The sequence below is a fragment of the Gossypium arboreum genome, chromosome 11 (genome assembly GCF_025698485.1).
Source record: "Gossypium arboreum isolate Shixiya-1 chromosome 11, ASM2569848v2, whole genome shotgun sequence".
NCBI lineage: Eukaryota > Viridiplantae > Streptophyta > Magnoliopsida > Malvales > Malvaceae > Gossypium > Gossypium arboreum.
Window position 1 is genome coordinate 120,801,309 of NC_069080.1, and position 16,260 is coordinate 120,817,568.

At 34.3% G+C, this 16,260-nt stretch overlaps 3 protein-coding genes across 4 annotated transcripts; 1 reads left to right on the top strand and 2 right to left on the bottom strand.

Annotated features, from left to right (window-relative positions):
* The first annotated feature begins 471 nt into the window (after positions 1 to 471).
* On the top strand, positions 472 to 3,789 carry LOC108470700 (uncharacterized). Its single transcript, XM_017772132.2, has 9 exons — positions 472 to 921; positions 1,009 to 1,096; positions 1,186 to 1,299; positions 1,643 to 1,725; positions 1,913 to 2,027; positions 2,493 to 2,584; positions 3,183 to 3,248; positions 3,355 to 3,448; positions 3,536 to 3,789. The coding sequence occupies exons 1-9, from the start codon at positions 644 to 646 to the stop codon at positions 3,644 to 3,646; spliced, it is 1,041 nt and encodes a 346-aa protein (XP_017627621.1). The 5' UTR covers positions 472 to 643; the 3' UTR covers positions 3,647 to 3,789.
* Positions 3,790 to 3,825: 36 nt separating this feature from the next.
* LOC108470701 (uncharacterized) lies at positions 3,826 to 6,340 on the bottom strand. The gene is made up of 7 exons (XM_017772133.2): positions 6,023 to 6,340; positions 5,821 to 5,901; positions 5,546 to 5,583; positions 5,244 to 5,323; positions 5,018 to 5,101; positions 4,716 to 4,824; positions 3,826 to 4,433 (listed from the first exon to the last, which is right to left on the bottom strand). Exons 1-7 carry the CDS (start codon positions 6,284 to 6,286, stop codon positions 4,292 to 4,294), a joined length of 798 nt encoding a protein of 265 aa, XP_017627622.1. The 5' UTR covers positions 6,287 to 6,340; the 3' UTR covers positions 3,826 to 4,291.
* Positions 6,341 to 7,348: 1,008 nt separating this feature from the next.
* On the bottom strand, positions 7,349 to 13,767 carry LOC108473723 (mannosylglycoprotein endo-beta-mannosidase-like). 2 transcript variants are annotated; one of them, XM_017775445.2, is made up of 11 exons: positions 13,438 to 13,767; positions 12,914 to 13,052; positions 12,477 to 12,704; positions 12,288 to 12,346; positions 11,441 to 11,489; positions 10,833 to 11,063; positions 10,247 to 10,416; positions 9,953 to 10,157; positions 8,906 to 9,559; positions 8,586 to 8,813; positions 7,349 to 8,434 (listed from the first exon to the last, which is right to left on the bottom strand). In XM_017775445.2, the coding sequence occupies exons 1-11, from the start codon at positions 13,581 to 13,583 to the stop codon at positions 7,634 to 7,636; spliced, it is 2,910 nt and encodes a 969-aa protein (XP_017630934.1). In that variant the 5' UTR covers positions 13,584 to 13,767; the 3' UTR covers positions 7,349 to 7,633. The 2 variants fall into 2 exon arrangements, with proteins under 2 accessions (XP_017630934.1, XP_017630935.1); XM_017775446.2 differs by lacking the exon at positions 13,438 to 13,767 and having other exon boundaries at positions 12,842 to 13,051.
* Positions 13,768 to 16,260: the final 2,493 nt, after the last annotated feature.

Genomic DNA, 16,260 nt, shown 5'->3' on the forward strand with positions numbered 1-16,260 from the left:
TCAATCTGGAGAAGAGTATTGAACCGGTTGATCAGGAATCAATACGGACCAGTTGAATTGGAGAAAAAATCGATTGAAATGGCGATTGAACTGGTTAAATAGAATTTTTAATATTTTTTTAATGAATTATTTAATTGAATCTGGCAAATTGATTGAATTGATGGCTTGACCAATTTGACCATCGATTTAGTTTTGAAAATCATACCTTAATATTTCAAGGGTTAATGTAACTTTGTACCTTTGAATTGGACAATTAAGTTTATTTTAGTATTGCACCTTTTTCTTTGTTCAATTTGATACTTGATATTGATAATTAAATTCATTTTGATCCTTGACAAATATAAAAGTGTTAATTTCATATATCAAAGTGAAAAAAAATAGAAATACCAAAATGAACTTAATTACAAAATTCAAGGGCAAAAAAATATTAACCCTTATTTTAAAGATAAAGACGTCTTATTTATAGATGTTCTGTGAAGGTGTGAGATAGTGGCAACAAAGGATTCGTCTATTTCACACCTCATATTTCGATACCATTAATTAAATTTTAGAAAGGAAAATAACACCTTCCAAATTTTGATAAACTTTAAAGAAATATTCTTTACCACCATTTGTGAGTTGATAATTTCTGAGTTGTACTTTGATGGCTGTTGCAGCAGCTAGCTGCTTCAACAACACTTGCTTCATTACTTTGAAATCCAATCGTTCAATCTCAGCCACCAACTTTCCCTTATCTTTTTCTTATCCAATCTTCAACGGCTGCAATGGGATTTCAGTGACCAGAATTGGGTCTAGCTCAAAAACATACGCCAAGTTTGAGAAATTTCAAGGTGACCCTTCAGAAGCTGATGTTGAAGATATTATAGTATCTTCTCTACAAACCCAGGAACAAACTATTGAAGAAGAAGAAGATGATGACAGGTTTAAATTTGTTTTCATTCCTTATTGGAGTTTGATGAATCAGTTTGATGTATTTATATATATTGGTTTCTCTTTGATGGATTTCAGTTGTTTGCCATCTGGCTTGGAGGGTGCAGTGAGGCAATCAGGTGAAGCAAGTGCCTTGTTTGTGTCTTCAGGAGGAATGAGAGCTATTGTATGTGCCAATTAAAGATATAATTTAGTTTATTGAATTGAATGCAATTTTTGAAGATTGATAGATTGTTTTTTTTAACAATTTTACAGGTTGAGCTCCTAATTCCTCAGTTACAGTTTCTTGATGATGAAGGTGCTCAAGCTGAGCTTTGGGAATTATCCAGAGTTTTCCTGGATACACTTATGCAAGAAACTGGATGTCAGGTTAGTTGGAATTTCATGCAGCTTAAAGTTTAATAACCCTAGAAAATTAGAAGCTTCTTTATGTTACTCGGAGTGGGGTATGATTAGGTTTTTCCAAGTTTTGCTATATATTTGGAGGATTTTGGAGATCGTATCTCCATATTTATGTGTTAGACACGAGTGTCGGACATAGGTTTTTCAAGAAGAACAAAGAATCCGAGCAATGCAGTAGATTCTTGAAGGAATCAAGATCAGTTTTTTGTATACTGTTTTGATTTTTAACACAGAGACCTTTGAATTGCATTTCTTCCATTGTTAATCAATTTTGACATACAATATCTGGTGAATCAATTTTGATTGTCAGAAAGTTAAAGCTATATTTCCTGATGCTGGAGCTGCTGCATTACTGAAATATCGATGGAAAGATGCTGCTTTTGGATTTGCCAGGTAATTGCTTCCAATATTTCTTTTAATCATTCAGTTTGTTAGCGAAATTCGTACTGGAAACTTTATTGCAATTCTTTAGTGCTTTTATGGAACAGATGAGTAACTCAAGACTCAGAAGATAACGTTTCAGCTTTGCATATACTAATGCAATTCATGCTTGTGCAATTCTCTTTTTATGTTTATCCAGTTTGAGCGACCGGAAGCCGGTAGAGAGCCAAGATGAGATTATAGTCATGCTTGTTCCTGATTACCAGATGTTGGAGCGCGTACAGAGAATTGCCTCGGAACTATCAGATGATCCGGTACCAATCTAACTTTGCTTTATATTGTATGTGATGCAGTGTTTTTCATTCATTTATTTCCTGTTCTAATGATGCGAGGACTGTATTCGTCTTCCTTAACCCCCTTAGTTTCATTACCTTGTTTGATTTGCAGAATTGTAACTTAGGTTTTCTTTGGTGGTGATTCAATGCTATATGTATTGCAATCAATCACAATACGAAAACAGTCACGACTGCAACTGGTTACCCTTTTTATTGTGTCAATGGTGCCTTAACATGTATTGAATTTATTTTTTGTCCCAAATTTTTACAAGGGAAAGACTATGCATAAATGCAACTTAACTGTTAATATTCATCATTAGCCAGTTAGTTCATGTCAAATAATTGCATCAAATTGGTATCTTTAAATGGTATAGAAATATTTGTTAAATTGAAATCATAAAAAGTACTGTTTTTTCATCATAATCTTTTTTCGAATGTTGGTAGCCTAGGCCTCTTGTCATGTGGAATCCGCGTCTCATAAGCGAAGATGTTGGGGTTGGGGTTAATGTTCGACAGCTAAGGCGATACTTTTTAAGGTAAACCTTTTAGTATATTTGCATAATGATGTAAATTTTTTTGTTTCATTTTTCTTTCATTCTTGTACTTTATTTTGATTTCTCCCTTCTCCTTGTTAAAGTTCATAAGAAGTTTCATGGTATATTATCCGGGTTTTTTTTTTCTCTATAAAGCTTTTGTATTTGACATTTGTACCTTGCACTTATTCAAACATATGTATAAGGATATGGTCTTCCTAATATAATTGGAAAAACTTGGAAAAAGATTTAGTATGCCAATTATGAGACACATGCCCCGACTCCCAATAAGTCGATTTAAATTAACTTAGCTCTTTTCTTAACTAAATGTTAGGGCATCCACCTCCACCATCTGTTTCTTTTCGAGTACTGAACTTGAATTATATTTAACAATCATTGGCTTTCATTTTGTCCCTAGCTAGTTCATTTCAGCCCACGTTCCATCCAATCTAATGTGAAATATAAGGGAATCCTTACCATCCCAGGCTAGCCATTTGTTTCATCTCGTCATCAATCATCTATATTTTTGAATTGTTAAACTATCATTTAGTGGTTATATTCGCAGTAATTAGTAATAAACTCTATATCATTTGTCTTGCAGTTCTTTCACGACCGTTTACTCAATGAGACCTTTGGCAGCTGGTGCTGTGTTTAGGTGTTATCCAGGGTAAGACTCGTTTAAATTTTGTTACAGTATTCATAATATCAACTTGGTTAACTCTTAATTTCTTGCCTTTCCATGCTTGAAGTCTCTCTTTTATTTTCATTTCCAGATTGTGGAAGGTGTTTTACGATGATAAAGACAGGCTTGGAAGATATTTGCTTGCAAAAGAACTTGTGAGCCGTCCCGATGCAGAAGAACTTGAGGTTAATTTGCTTCCCAAACTTCTAAATCTCTCTGGGGAAATTTGGCATAAAAATGGAAACATCTTGAACTTTGTTTCATCTTTTCAGATAATATTCGGAAATGCAGAGGAGAAGTCCGAGCAAGGTCCATCGTTTTTTAGTCAAGCTGCAGGCATTTTCTCTTCACTAAATCGATTCGTGAAAGCCATTTCAAAATAATGTCCTGTTAGTCCGTTTCTTTCAAAATCGTTCGGGCTTAATGCATTACAGTTTTGGCTTTGTATGTCTTCTCTAGCAACTGGCATGTACATTGCACTATAAGGTGCAAAAAAATATTTTATGATACAATCTGCATTCACATATATTTCGAGGATCTTATCCTCATACCCACGTCTGAATATGCATCAGAGAAAAGTGTCAAACATGGTTACTAACATAGGTCTCCATTAGAACATTCCTCTCTTGTAGTCGGTTTTCGGCCAAGAACACAGTACCATGTAAGTAAAGTGTCCATAGATAGAGAGAGAAAGGGTTAAAAATTCAGTGGAATCATATACATGACTATAAAACCAGTTTCTTAGACAAATATACATAACAAGGAAAATTAGTCTTCCAGTTCCTCAGCTGTGATATTTTCTTCTTCAGGAACCAACAGAACATCCAAGGTTTTAGCATTGTCAATGCAAGTCTGTTGTCAGTTATCACTGTAGTCTTCTGTTCAGCCACCTCTCTCCAAAGAATCACACACGAAACAGCTGTTGGCGTGTGCACATATATTACATTTTGTATTTTCATCGGTGCGAGCCGAAACATTAGCTAAATGCAGCTTTGGAGGATCGAAGATTACTTCGAACCACTAATGGGTCAAAACCAATCAACATTTTTGGTGGAAGTTTTCGGTTGCTTCTTCGGCTTTTGGTACCTATTATTTTCGAACTTGGCTTTAACTATAAGAGAATAAAGCAAGTCTGCTTCTGCTGAAATGTCGAAAGGCACGTTCAAGATGCTACATAATACAAAACCATAAATCATACTCTTGCATTAGTGAAAAACCAATAATAAATGTTTAATGCAACTAAAGGATTACTTGATCCAGAAGCAACAGGTCTATCTAGTTTTCAAAAATCATTGAACGTTAGAGGAAATAAAATTGAGCTGCTAATCAGATCAAAGCCACGAGACATACAAGGTCTGGTATTAGGATTGGCAGGTAATTATAGATTATAGCCTTTTACACTCTTAACAAGGTAGCAATGAGAATTTATTGGAGGATATTAGAGATGCATACCTATCAAGTAACTCCTCCAGAATGATTCTTTGTGAAGGGGTCACAAAATGGATGCAATTTCTCGGACACTGACCAACTGCAAGCTGAACTCGATAATCTTCACCATGTCCTGATTAAATTAAACAGATAATAACTTTAAACTCCACCGAAAATGAAAAAGAAACTGAAAAAGTTCCTGACTAATATTCTCTCAGCTTCGTTTCTTATATGTTATGAAACTACCATATTATCCATCCCTTCCAGTACTAGAAAGGGGACTACAACACAAGTTAATATGAGAACCTGTTGGTGAATATACGAACCTTGAGAAGTTGCACGTGCTGTTCCAGTCGAAGGATCGTAGGAGAATGCATGAGGGGCTCTCTTTACACATGAATATGGGCAACCTACGGATGTTTTCAGAACAATGTTTCTAAGAGGACAGAATAAATACTTATCACGTTATGTTTTATGTAAAATAACTAGCAATATGCTTAGCTTGGACAAGGTTCTGCCATAATTAAACCAACTTGAACTCTCATTAATTACCTTTGCCAACGCAGAGAACTTCGTTAACAAAAACATCAAATGCTTCACTTTCGGGGCTGTCGAAGGGATCTAAGCATTCCCTAAACAATGCAAAAATCCAACAGTTAACATTGCAACCCAATAATGCCCCCATAAAATAACAAAACAGAGAAATGAAAGAGCAATAGATAAAAGAACTTTTTACTACAGTCAACACATCCAAGAATGTCAAACATCAAGCAAAATATACCAAATCTTTCAAAATTAGCAAAAAAAATAGTTTCTGAACTCTTTATAGAGAAAAAAGAAAGTTAGAAAATCACCTCTCAATGATCTCGGATCGGCTGTAATCGGATAACATCTGTAGGGCATAAGAATCGAAAATTTATCACTAAATTTCTTATAGCAAAAAAAATATCAAAATGAACGAACTGGAAACCCCAAATCATTTAAACCTTATAATTCAGAAATTATAAGAATATTTTACAGTAAGTAATGGAAATATATTACATTATAACCCACATAAGTTGGAGTCCAATAGAATGGAAATTAAATGATAAGTTAATTGGGAAAAAAAAAAAAAACTAAAACTAAAAACCTCATAGGCCTCGATTACACAGCGGATCATAGTATCAGAATCTCCTCCATCTTTGTTGACATCAGGATGATACTGCTTAACCTTTTTTTCCAAAAAAAAAAAACCATAATTAATTGCCAAAATAAAGCAAAACAACTGATTATTTATAACTTGCAGATAAAATTTGAATTTAAAACAGACAAAAGTCTAATTTTATTATTACTTTGGCGCGGAAAGCAGCTTTGAGCTCGGCGGCAGAGCAGTTAGGATCAACGCCGAGGACGGCGTAAGCGGAGGAACTAGAGAGAATCGGAGGAAGAGGATCCTCTCCGGTTCTACCTCTGGAATTAACTGTCAGCCGGGAAGAGAAACGACGACCTGGGGCTCTTACCGTAAGTTTAGAGAAAATTTGGCCGTTGAAATCTAAACCGGTTGCCGGAAGTGGCAGAACTGGAGAGACTGAACTGTACAGACACAATAATTTCATTCTTTCTCTCTCTGGATTTTGATTTTCAGTTGGTGGTCGGTACTATATCTCTTTTTTGTTCTTTCTTTTCGGGTTAATTAACCAAATGTACACAAACTATCTTCCAAATTCTAGATTGGTCTCTGAACTTTATTACTCTAAATGAATCCTCATAATATCAGTATTCTATCAATTAGGTCCTTTTGTCAGTTTGGCCGCAATTTAAGAGTTAAATGCTAATTTCAGTCTAGGTTAAAATATGCCATAGGTCTCTATACTCTTAACAAATTTGAAATTTAGTCTTTTTGTTTTTAATCCCATGAATTTAGTCTCTTTACTTTTCATATTTCAAAATTCAGGTCTAATTGTTAACACCGTTAATTTTTTTGTTAAATTTGTTGATATGAAATTGTGAAATAAAAACTCCCTTAGTAGCAATATTACTACAAAATGATATTATAATGAACTTGAATTTAACAAAAATATTTTTAATAGTATTAACAGTTGAAATTGAAAATTGAAATATAAAAATAGAGAGACTAAAAATATAAAGATTAAATTTTAAATTTACTGAAGAGTAAAAGGACTTGTGACATGTTTTAACTTTGAATCTAATATAGAGTATGTTTAAAACTTATGAATCATTTGAAGGAAAAACTTAGATCTAGCATGTTAAAATATATATATATATATATAGTGAGCTGTTTCTTTTTTAAAACATATAAGATTCAAGTTATTCATGCAGTAAATATAATCGTGTGTACAATTTAATTCAGGTGTTTAAACATATTTTACGTCATATTTAGAAAAACATTTAATGTTCAAGCAAAGTACATACACTGATAACTGAAATGTCTTGTTCGACTAAACCATTTAAATTTTAATTGAATCCTCAATTAATTTAATCAAAATAACCAACATAATGGAAACTCAACTTTTGCTCACCCCTAGCAGGTTCAAAGGAATTTCATTTTAACATATTTAAACTATCATAAATATGATAATTCATGTATGTATGTATGTATGTATGCATGTATATCATATTATATTATTTTATTTTAATAATGTTTAAGATAAAATATATTTTTGTGAACTTTAACACGTTAATAATTAATATTTAATATACCAGTCAAAACATTCATAGATGTCAGCACTCGACTCTATGGAGATTATTACTTTACATTCAGATATCACAACCATTTTCATACATATAAACAAATGGGAGATTTAGCAAACAAAAGGGACATTCTGCACTACTCCCTAAACCTCCATTGAAGCTTGTTTCACAAATGAAAACCGAAAATAACAGAATTACCCGAATTCTAAACTGTATGAACAAGCTCAATAACCTAATCACAGAGAACAAGGTCAAATAACAGTGGGCACTTCAGATTGGTAGTTCCAGCCTTCAAGTGTTACTCTTGGGGTGACGCCTTGAGGGACCTCGAATGACATCTTAATCGACATCTCCTCACCAGGAACTAGTGAAAAATAGTTATCCGAGTAATGGACTGGGAGTATTCTAGTGTCGTCTCCTCCCTTGTTATCTGTCTTCAAAGCATGAACGGAAAATTTAAGGAAGAACGCAACTCCAACATCAGATCCCTTTATCTCTGAAATCTTCGAGCCATCAGTTTCCCTGGGAAATTGTCTGTAAAGTCTCTGAAATAAACCAGCCTTCTGTTTCTCTTCAGTTTTGTTATGAACAGGTTCAAGAGAAGCCATATCGAATTCACCATCTTCATGTCTGTTAGCAAAATTGTTCTTGTAGGTTAAAATTTTGGGATCAGGCTTCTCGGATTTGTTTTGTACGTTCATTTCAATTTCATAAGATGAGTCCTTGTGAGATGTCTTTGATGTTATCTGAAGAGGAATTCGCTTGTTCCGGTATGGTTCCAGCAGCTTGTAATCTCCACCAGGAAGATACAGCCAGTAAAAGTTTCGGGATATAATGCTATTATTTGACATGTTGTAGAGTTTGAGAAGCAGAAAGTACACTGGCTTTGGGTTTTCGGACTTTGGATAGTTCAACTCACTAATTGACATTACTTTCTTCGGTGGCAAGGAAAGCTTATCGAAAACATTATAACTCGGACAAGCACCTTCAAGATCCCACACTGATGCTTCTACGGCAACATTCGACAATTCCTCTGATGTAGTGTTTACAACCTGCTCATGAAATGTTGATTGCACAATAAGCCAACACTCGAATCATTAAGCAATGTTTGAAATGAGTAGTTAAAGAGAGTATACCGAGAGAGACAATAGGGAAAATAAGAATGCAACTAAAAATCTAGAAAATCATTAGTACAGCACTTACCTCTATAAAATATGTGGCAAGATTTAGCTGAACATGAATTGGCTCTGCAGCGCAGCGACAACCATAAAAACCTGCTGTCTGGTCTAGGAGGTAATCATAAAACTGACCTCGAAGACCAGACCATGGATTCTGTGTCTTCCAAATCAAAACCCCAGTGTATTTGCTCCACATTCGGGAATTCCATCCCTCTAATAGAGCTCTATACTGGACGTAGTTAACGAGTTGAGCCTGAGATGATCATTTAAAGAAGTTAGTATATAGAAAATAGAGGGGGAACCTCAAATGCATTCCACGTGAAAGAAAAAAAATCCAAGTAATACCTTCAAGCAAAAATCATCCAGATCTTTTGGGATCCCATACAGTTCTATCCGGTCATGAACCTTTCCTGGTTTCGAATACGGAATGTATTTATGGTATTCCCAAATGGGATTTGGAACTTCTTCGGTGTAACCATTGGTAAGCTTCTTAAACAATGGAATTTGCCACCCCTTTGGAGGCATGGTTGCTCTGATAGTAGCTGAAACTGGCATTCCTACAGAACCAACCTCGGGGTTAAAACCATAATTGTAAAAGTTATCCTTAAAGAAGTCTTCAGGATTTTGGATTTCATAGGGGCCATCAGTGAAGTCTCCCTTTCCATTAGCAAAGCCATCCCACATGGATCCTTGGATGTAAACACGTGTGCCATCCAGATATTGGCTAGGGTCCTCTTCTTCAATGGACAATGCATTTCCACTGTGGCTCTCAAACAATGGATGTAGTTTCAGGTCATTCTTTAAAGCTGTGTTGATGTCATCTGGTGGAACTTGCTCATTTCCACCAACCCAAAGAGTGAGACTAGGATGATTCCTTAAAAGCTTGACTGTATCTCTGGCACATAGCATAAAAAGATCATGGTCAAGTGGGCCATCAGGATTTGATACTGGGATACCTCTTCCATCAACATCACCCGTAATCCAAAACTCCTGCCATACCTGCAAAATTTAGAAGTGTTATTTCCACTTTCCAGGTTAATCATGTGCACAGAACATCAGGACAATAACATGCATGATGAAGAAAGGGAAGTACACAAAAGCTGAAAGGAGCCGTACTGCCCAAACAGACTGCAATTACTTTGTTTACTTCCTATAAGGAGAACTTTAATTTGCATCCAAGCAGCTCGTCCCTTCCAAAATTTCCTATATCCTTTCTTCACCCTCACAATATTGTATTTCATTCTCTCATCCTTACTTCCTATCTTACAAGTTTATACTTTTCCTCTCAAGTAGATATATATTCACAAAACTACATGCACAAGAGTGCTTAAAAGCATCCCATAAAACAAGAAGAAACACACACACACACATAGAGAGAGAAAGAGATCTTACCAGCAGACCATAAACATCACAATAATGATAAAAATCAGGCCTCTCAGCCAACCCACCTCCCCAACAACGAATCATGTTCAGATTCATATCTGCATGAAATTTTATGTCTGTTTTGTAACGCTCCTTAGAAAGGCGTAGCAAACAGTCTGACAATATCCAGTTACCACCACGGATAAAAATAGGCTGCCCATTTACCTTGAACAATCTGTCAAAAGATGTGCAGAAATGAAACGTATTATCATTATTCTAGGTGCCATTCTCTAGTATTGATGAAACTTCATTCCTGAAGCATACCTCCCTCCAGTAGCACTATCTATGTGAGACTCGATCTTGCGAAAACCAAATAGATGGCCCCACGTATCAGACTCTCCATATCCCTTGACATCAACAGTAATACTGACATTATACAGGGATTGCTTTCCCAAGCCATTTGGCCACCATAAATTGGGCTTGTAGAAGGAAAGCTGCAATTTTTATCATAAGCATTTGAACAAGTGTTATAAGTAAATGAAACGAAGCTTGCAGTAAATGAATGCTTTGTACCCACAACTACATATATCTAATCTCAGATCACCAAGAAAGAGAGAATACTATTGCAGAAGATCAGCACTAGTTCCCTCTAGATGATAACCGAATTTGTTCTTAATAAAAAAAAAAAGGATGGTTGAATTTTCTCCAAAAATGAGATGCAATTCTGTCAAATCTTGCTTCATATTCTTTCAAATGTGTCCCTACGCTCTATATCAAAATGCAAAGAGCCACAAAAACTAAAAAACAATGAAGAAAAAGAACAGTTCATCTAAGACAAAGAACTACTTTTGATGCAAAGAAGAAAGCTACAAACACATCAAAAAGCAATGAGAAAGATACCATCACTGACCTTAGGAAATGTATACTGGATACGTGCTCCTGGAGGAACTGAAACATGTTGAGTCTGAAGATACTCAATTAAGCAAACACTTCCTTCAAGTTCTGTTGCTACTTGGATATTCAAGGAACAGTCAGCAACCCAAGCACTTCTGTTTTCCAATTCAGTTGTTGCATGCAAGTATGCCCTTGTGTATTGGTCAAAAAATGATGAAACCAAGTGCGGATCAATTATATTTACCGGCTGCATCCAAAGAAAATGCATCAAAAAACGGCATTCAGATCATTACCAAGTATCATAAAACAGTGATAGTGGAGAAATAAGAGCAACACCAACTAACTACCGATATGTAGGTTTAACAGAACTGAACCATTACATAGCTGCAAACAAAGGTACTTACAACAAACCATTAGAAATCAGATGGAAAAGTCAACAAAAACCAGGTAGGAAGGATCAAAAGCAAGAAAAAGGAAATGATATATAAAAAATGTAGAAAGATGAGTGGTATAGAACCTTAGGTTTGTGGCATTGTATAGTATGATATGTGCTCAACTCTATTAAGAGATAAACAGATAACGTTGATTAAATCAAGAAGTTCAAGTCTTGTGCTTGAATCTTACCCCAGTAACAGATATTGATACTTCATCCCAAATACCAGTGTTCCTATCCCTGATACAAGTGGAGGCCAGATGTTTTAGATATGATGTTTTTGTTTCTTGAGAAAACAAGGGTGGACACTAGTTAGTAGTTGAAAAACCTTTAAACAGATACATTCTTAGAAAAGTCCAACCAAAAAAATGTACAAACTTACACTGATTTATCTCCTTAGGCTTTAAAAATGCATATTTTTCTCCCAGTACTACAAAGATTTTGCTTCACTGCACTATAATCTATCGTTCTTTCTAATAAAACTGTAGAAGTAAAACCGACCAGAGGATAGCCATTCATAACTTCACTATAATATTTTGCTCACAAGAATTTCATGTGACCTTTATCTTTATGCATTTGATCCTCTGCAGCTCTGTTCCGTGTGTCTCAAATAAAAAAGTTTCAGACAACTATAATGGTCTCTTTCAAATCCATTTTAACTAACAGACAATCTTTAGCTCATAATCCAGTCTACCCAAAATAACAATAGAAATAAGTACAGTCCCTTCCCTAGGGAGATTTCCAAAGTGCAAAACGAAGGGATTCTAGGGTACAAATTGCAATAGCAATAGGCGCTTATACATGCAAGGAAAACTGCACTCATGGCAACAAGAATCGCACATATAAAAAATCTAAATATAAAGAGTCAAAGAACATATAAGAAATGCACTTTATTTTTGGCAATGGCATAATGAAGAGACAGAAATACAGTTACTGTACACTTTACAAGTCAAATTACTCATTCAAAAATCTAATATCAGCATAGAATCAGTAAAACCAAAACAGAACCTTTTAGTTTCAAAAGTTAAGAAAATTCACCTCACTGGAGCTATCCAATCCCAACCCTCAACATATTGTGTGGCAACATCTTTTCCAATCTAATAGGGCAAAAAGGTGTTAGCCATTAGGCTGCGGTTTTTACTTATTCCTTAAATACCTAAAATTTAACCTTAAACATTTCAAGAGATCAAGCAAATGAATGAACTTCTTTTGGACAAAGATGTATACCTCATGATCCCCACCTTGCCCACCCTCAGGGGGAATTCTCCCTGGATGGTCTGGTGGGTGAACAAGAACAGCCAGCAAGTTTTCACCATCAGGATTTAGGATATCAGTTACTTCAAGGGAATGTCGTCGAAACATCCCTTTCGGGAGAACCATTTTGTGGCCATTTAAGTACACCTCTGCAGAGTAATTGATTGCACGAAAATTCAGATCTAAATGCTGAGCTCCTGACTGCAAAATACAAAGTGATTTCAGTCAGTGGAATACCAACAAAAAGAAAATCAGGGTATCAGTTAGTTGGTCAAAAGGTTTGCAACATTTAGTGCATACAATAGTGATTACATTAAAAATCTTTTGGGAATACAAACCCAACAAAAGTTTTATTGTTATCAAGTTGTATTTGATCTCCCAGTAAGGTTCCATGTCAAAGCATTGCATACCAGCGTACACTGGAATTTTGTGAAAAACCAGAACGTGTAGTATTCCCTTCCAGAATCAGCTATATCAATGATCATCTCATTCTCCAAACCATAGAAAGGATCAGCGACAACTTTGTTCTTTACTAGAGTCGCCAGAACACTGTAAATAAAGCACATAATCCAGAGCATAACAATGAGAAATGACATACTAGTTCCAGCAAAATAACTGAACTAATGCAAAGGATACTATATTCATCATGACAAGCAAACCAATCATCTTGCAACTATAGGTCCCTACAAGAAAATGTAAAATCACTAATTCTTTCGATAATTAAGCTAAAACCCAACATTTTTAGTCCAATGTTTGGATTATTAAGAATCTTAAAGCACAATGATCCTGAAAACAAAGACTCTACATATATGAACAAAATCAGAACAAATGTGATGCTAAATATATGCAAAAGTAACTAATTTTTTTCTTGTGTACAAATACGAAATCAGAGTAAATTAATGACAACATATGTAAAAGTGAAAAGCTTTATTACGTTCCGGGAACGACAGCTTCCATCCAAGGAGAGTTTGGGCCAGTCGGAGGATGGGTAGTTGTGAGCTGAGATCCAGTGAGTTCAACCTCGGTGGATCTCGCAGCCAGCCATCCCGATTCAAGCAGAGCTTTTCCTATCTCCGCCATTGCTGAGTTTTCAACTCGGATGCTCCCAATTCAGTCTGTTCGGACTGAATTAACTCATAACAGAAGCGAGAAGATTTTGATGAGTTATGTATTTTTCTTCTTCGCGAAGCTCACGAAAGTAACCACGTGGAAAGTAAGACATAAATTTAACCCCCAAAAAAATACGGAGATAGCATAAGATTAAGAGTAAACTACTTAATCAGTCTTCCAACTTTCGGTGTGTTTCTGTTTTGGTCACCTAATTATTAAAATTTTCACTTTAATCACTAAACTTTTTAAATTGATTTTTTAGTCACTCTGATGTTAAATATTTAGTGATTAAATTAAAATTTTTAATAATTGGGTGATCAAAACAGAACCAAGCTGAAAGTTGGGTGACTAATTAGCTAGTTTATCCTTAGATTAATTATGAGACTAAAATTAACAATGGCGTGCATATTTGAATGGTTAAACTATACTCAAGATCACTAAACTCTTAATAAGTTTACGTTTCAGTCACTTAACTTTTAACAGTTAAAAAATGATAACTGAATTTTAAAACATTATCATTTAAGTCACTTGAATTTTAAAACATTATCATTTAAGTCACTAAATTATTAAAATAATAAGTGTATAACATTCTAAATTTAAAGTTTTTATTTTTTCTACTTTGATAGCTAAATCTTGTGGGGCCATGTTAGATAGATTTTATTAATCGTTTCACTCCAATGGCATTATTGGTGTTAAAAAATTTACAAATATGTGTATCTTATTAAAAGTGCCATGTGAGACATCTATCCAATTAGAAAGAAACATGTGGCATGCATGAGGATAGAAATTAATATTTATAGTCGAATGTTTTAAAATAAAATTTTAGAAAATGATAAAATATATAATATAAGTTAAAAACTGTAAAAATATAAAAAAATGAGAAAATAGTTATTTGTTTAGAAAATTACAAAAAGTATCTAAAATAAAAATATAAATTCTTGAAAATTCAGAAAATTAAAAAAATATAAAAAGTGAAATTATATATAAATTCGATCAATGTTGGTCAACAATAGAGGTGCTCATGGGTTGGGCAAGGTCTAACCAAAATTTTAGGCTCGGGCCTGGCCTAGGCAAAAAATAGGCTTAAAATTTTGCTCAAGTCCAATCCAGATAAAAAAGTTAAAACTTAGGCCCGTATTAATTTTTTATATAATTTTTTTAAATAAATATTTCCTAACAAATTAAAAATAAATTTAAATAACACTAAGATATGTGTAAATTAACAAGTAAATGTCTCTAAAATAGTAACAAAATTAATAATAAAATAAAAACTATATAATAACAATAAAATAGTAGCAACATAATAGTGAAATGGTAGTAAAATAGTGAAAAAATAATAAGAAAATAGAAATTAAAAATAAAAAAAGCAAAGAAAAACTGTAGTTTTTTTTTACATATTCGGGCCTACCTGGGCTCAGGCCGAAAATGTCTTACTCGAGACCCACCCCGTTTTCTAAACGAGCCTTATTTTTTGTAAAAACTCATTCTTTGGGACTATATTTTTATTCAAACACTCCTGCTTTTCGGGCGGACCTTCGAGTTAGGCCGGGTGCCCTAACCCATGAATAAATATAGTCAACAACCAATAAATCTCAATCAATGATCAATTAATGGATGGTCAAAGTCAATGATAATTTTATAAAATGTTTAACTATATTTTATATGTATAACTTCTTTTTAATTTATTTTATTTTTAAAATATATTATTTTAAATACTAAAAAAGTATAATTTAAAAACTAAATCATATGTTTTAAGTCTTAAATTAAAATTTAAAAGTTGTGCTTCTCAAATTTTTTTTCATAAAACACACATTCATTAAGAAAAGATAAAATAATAAAAGTAATTAAATCCAAATTAACAAGTTTGTCCAATACATCCAAGTCGAACTCCTCTCATTCACATCCATTTTAGTCAATCTCTTACCATTGACAATATCAAATTATCGACAATAGAAGAAGAACAAGTAATACAATTTATGTAATTTACTTTTATTAAAGCTATTCGTGTCGAAATATGAGTAGTCTTATTAGCATTCCTACGAATCTAATGAAAAGTAAAAAGTTAAAAGTGAGAAATAATAAAAACGCAGTGTGCAAATAATAATCCTGAAACAGAAACATCCGAATGACCAAAAGTAAACGATTGCTAGAAATGTTGATTACCGATTCCCATAATAACACCTTCCAAATATAGCGATCAAAGTCAAGAAACATCCTCACGCAGAGCCAAAATTTCAGTCATAAAAGGATTACGACTGCTCTTCATGGATCCCGAGATACACCTCACAAAACCACCTGCATCATTATGCACAACAGCAGCCCATCCCATCTGCCCACTATCAACAAAAGTATCTCCGTCAACATTACATTTAAGAATCCCAATAATTTGCTTTCGCCAACAAACATCGCCTCCCTCAACCACTGGACGCAAGACCAACTGAGAGGTGTGAACCATGAGCGCCCCCCAACAAACACTGTACACAAGTCAATCTGCTGTCATAGAATTCTGCTTCCAAACCATCATATTCCTGCTAAACCAAATACCCCATAGCATCCGCAACACACGCCTCTTCTTGTCATTTTGTTGTTCAATCAGCATTTGAGCAATAAACTCATTGACTGAACCATGCATAAGCGCTATACCCAT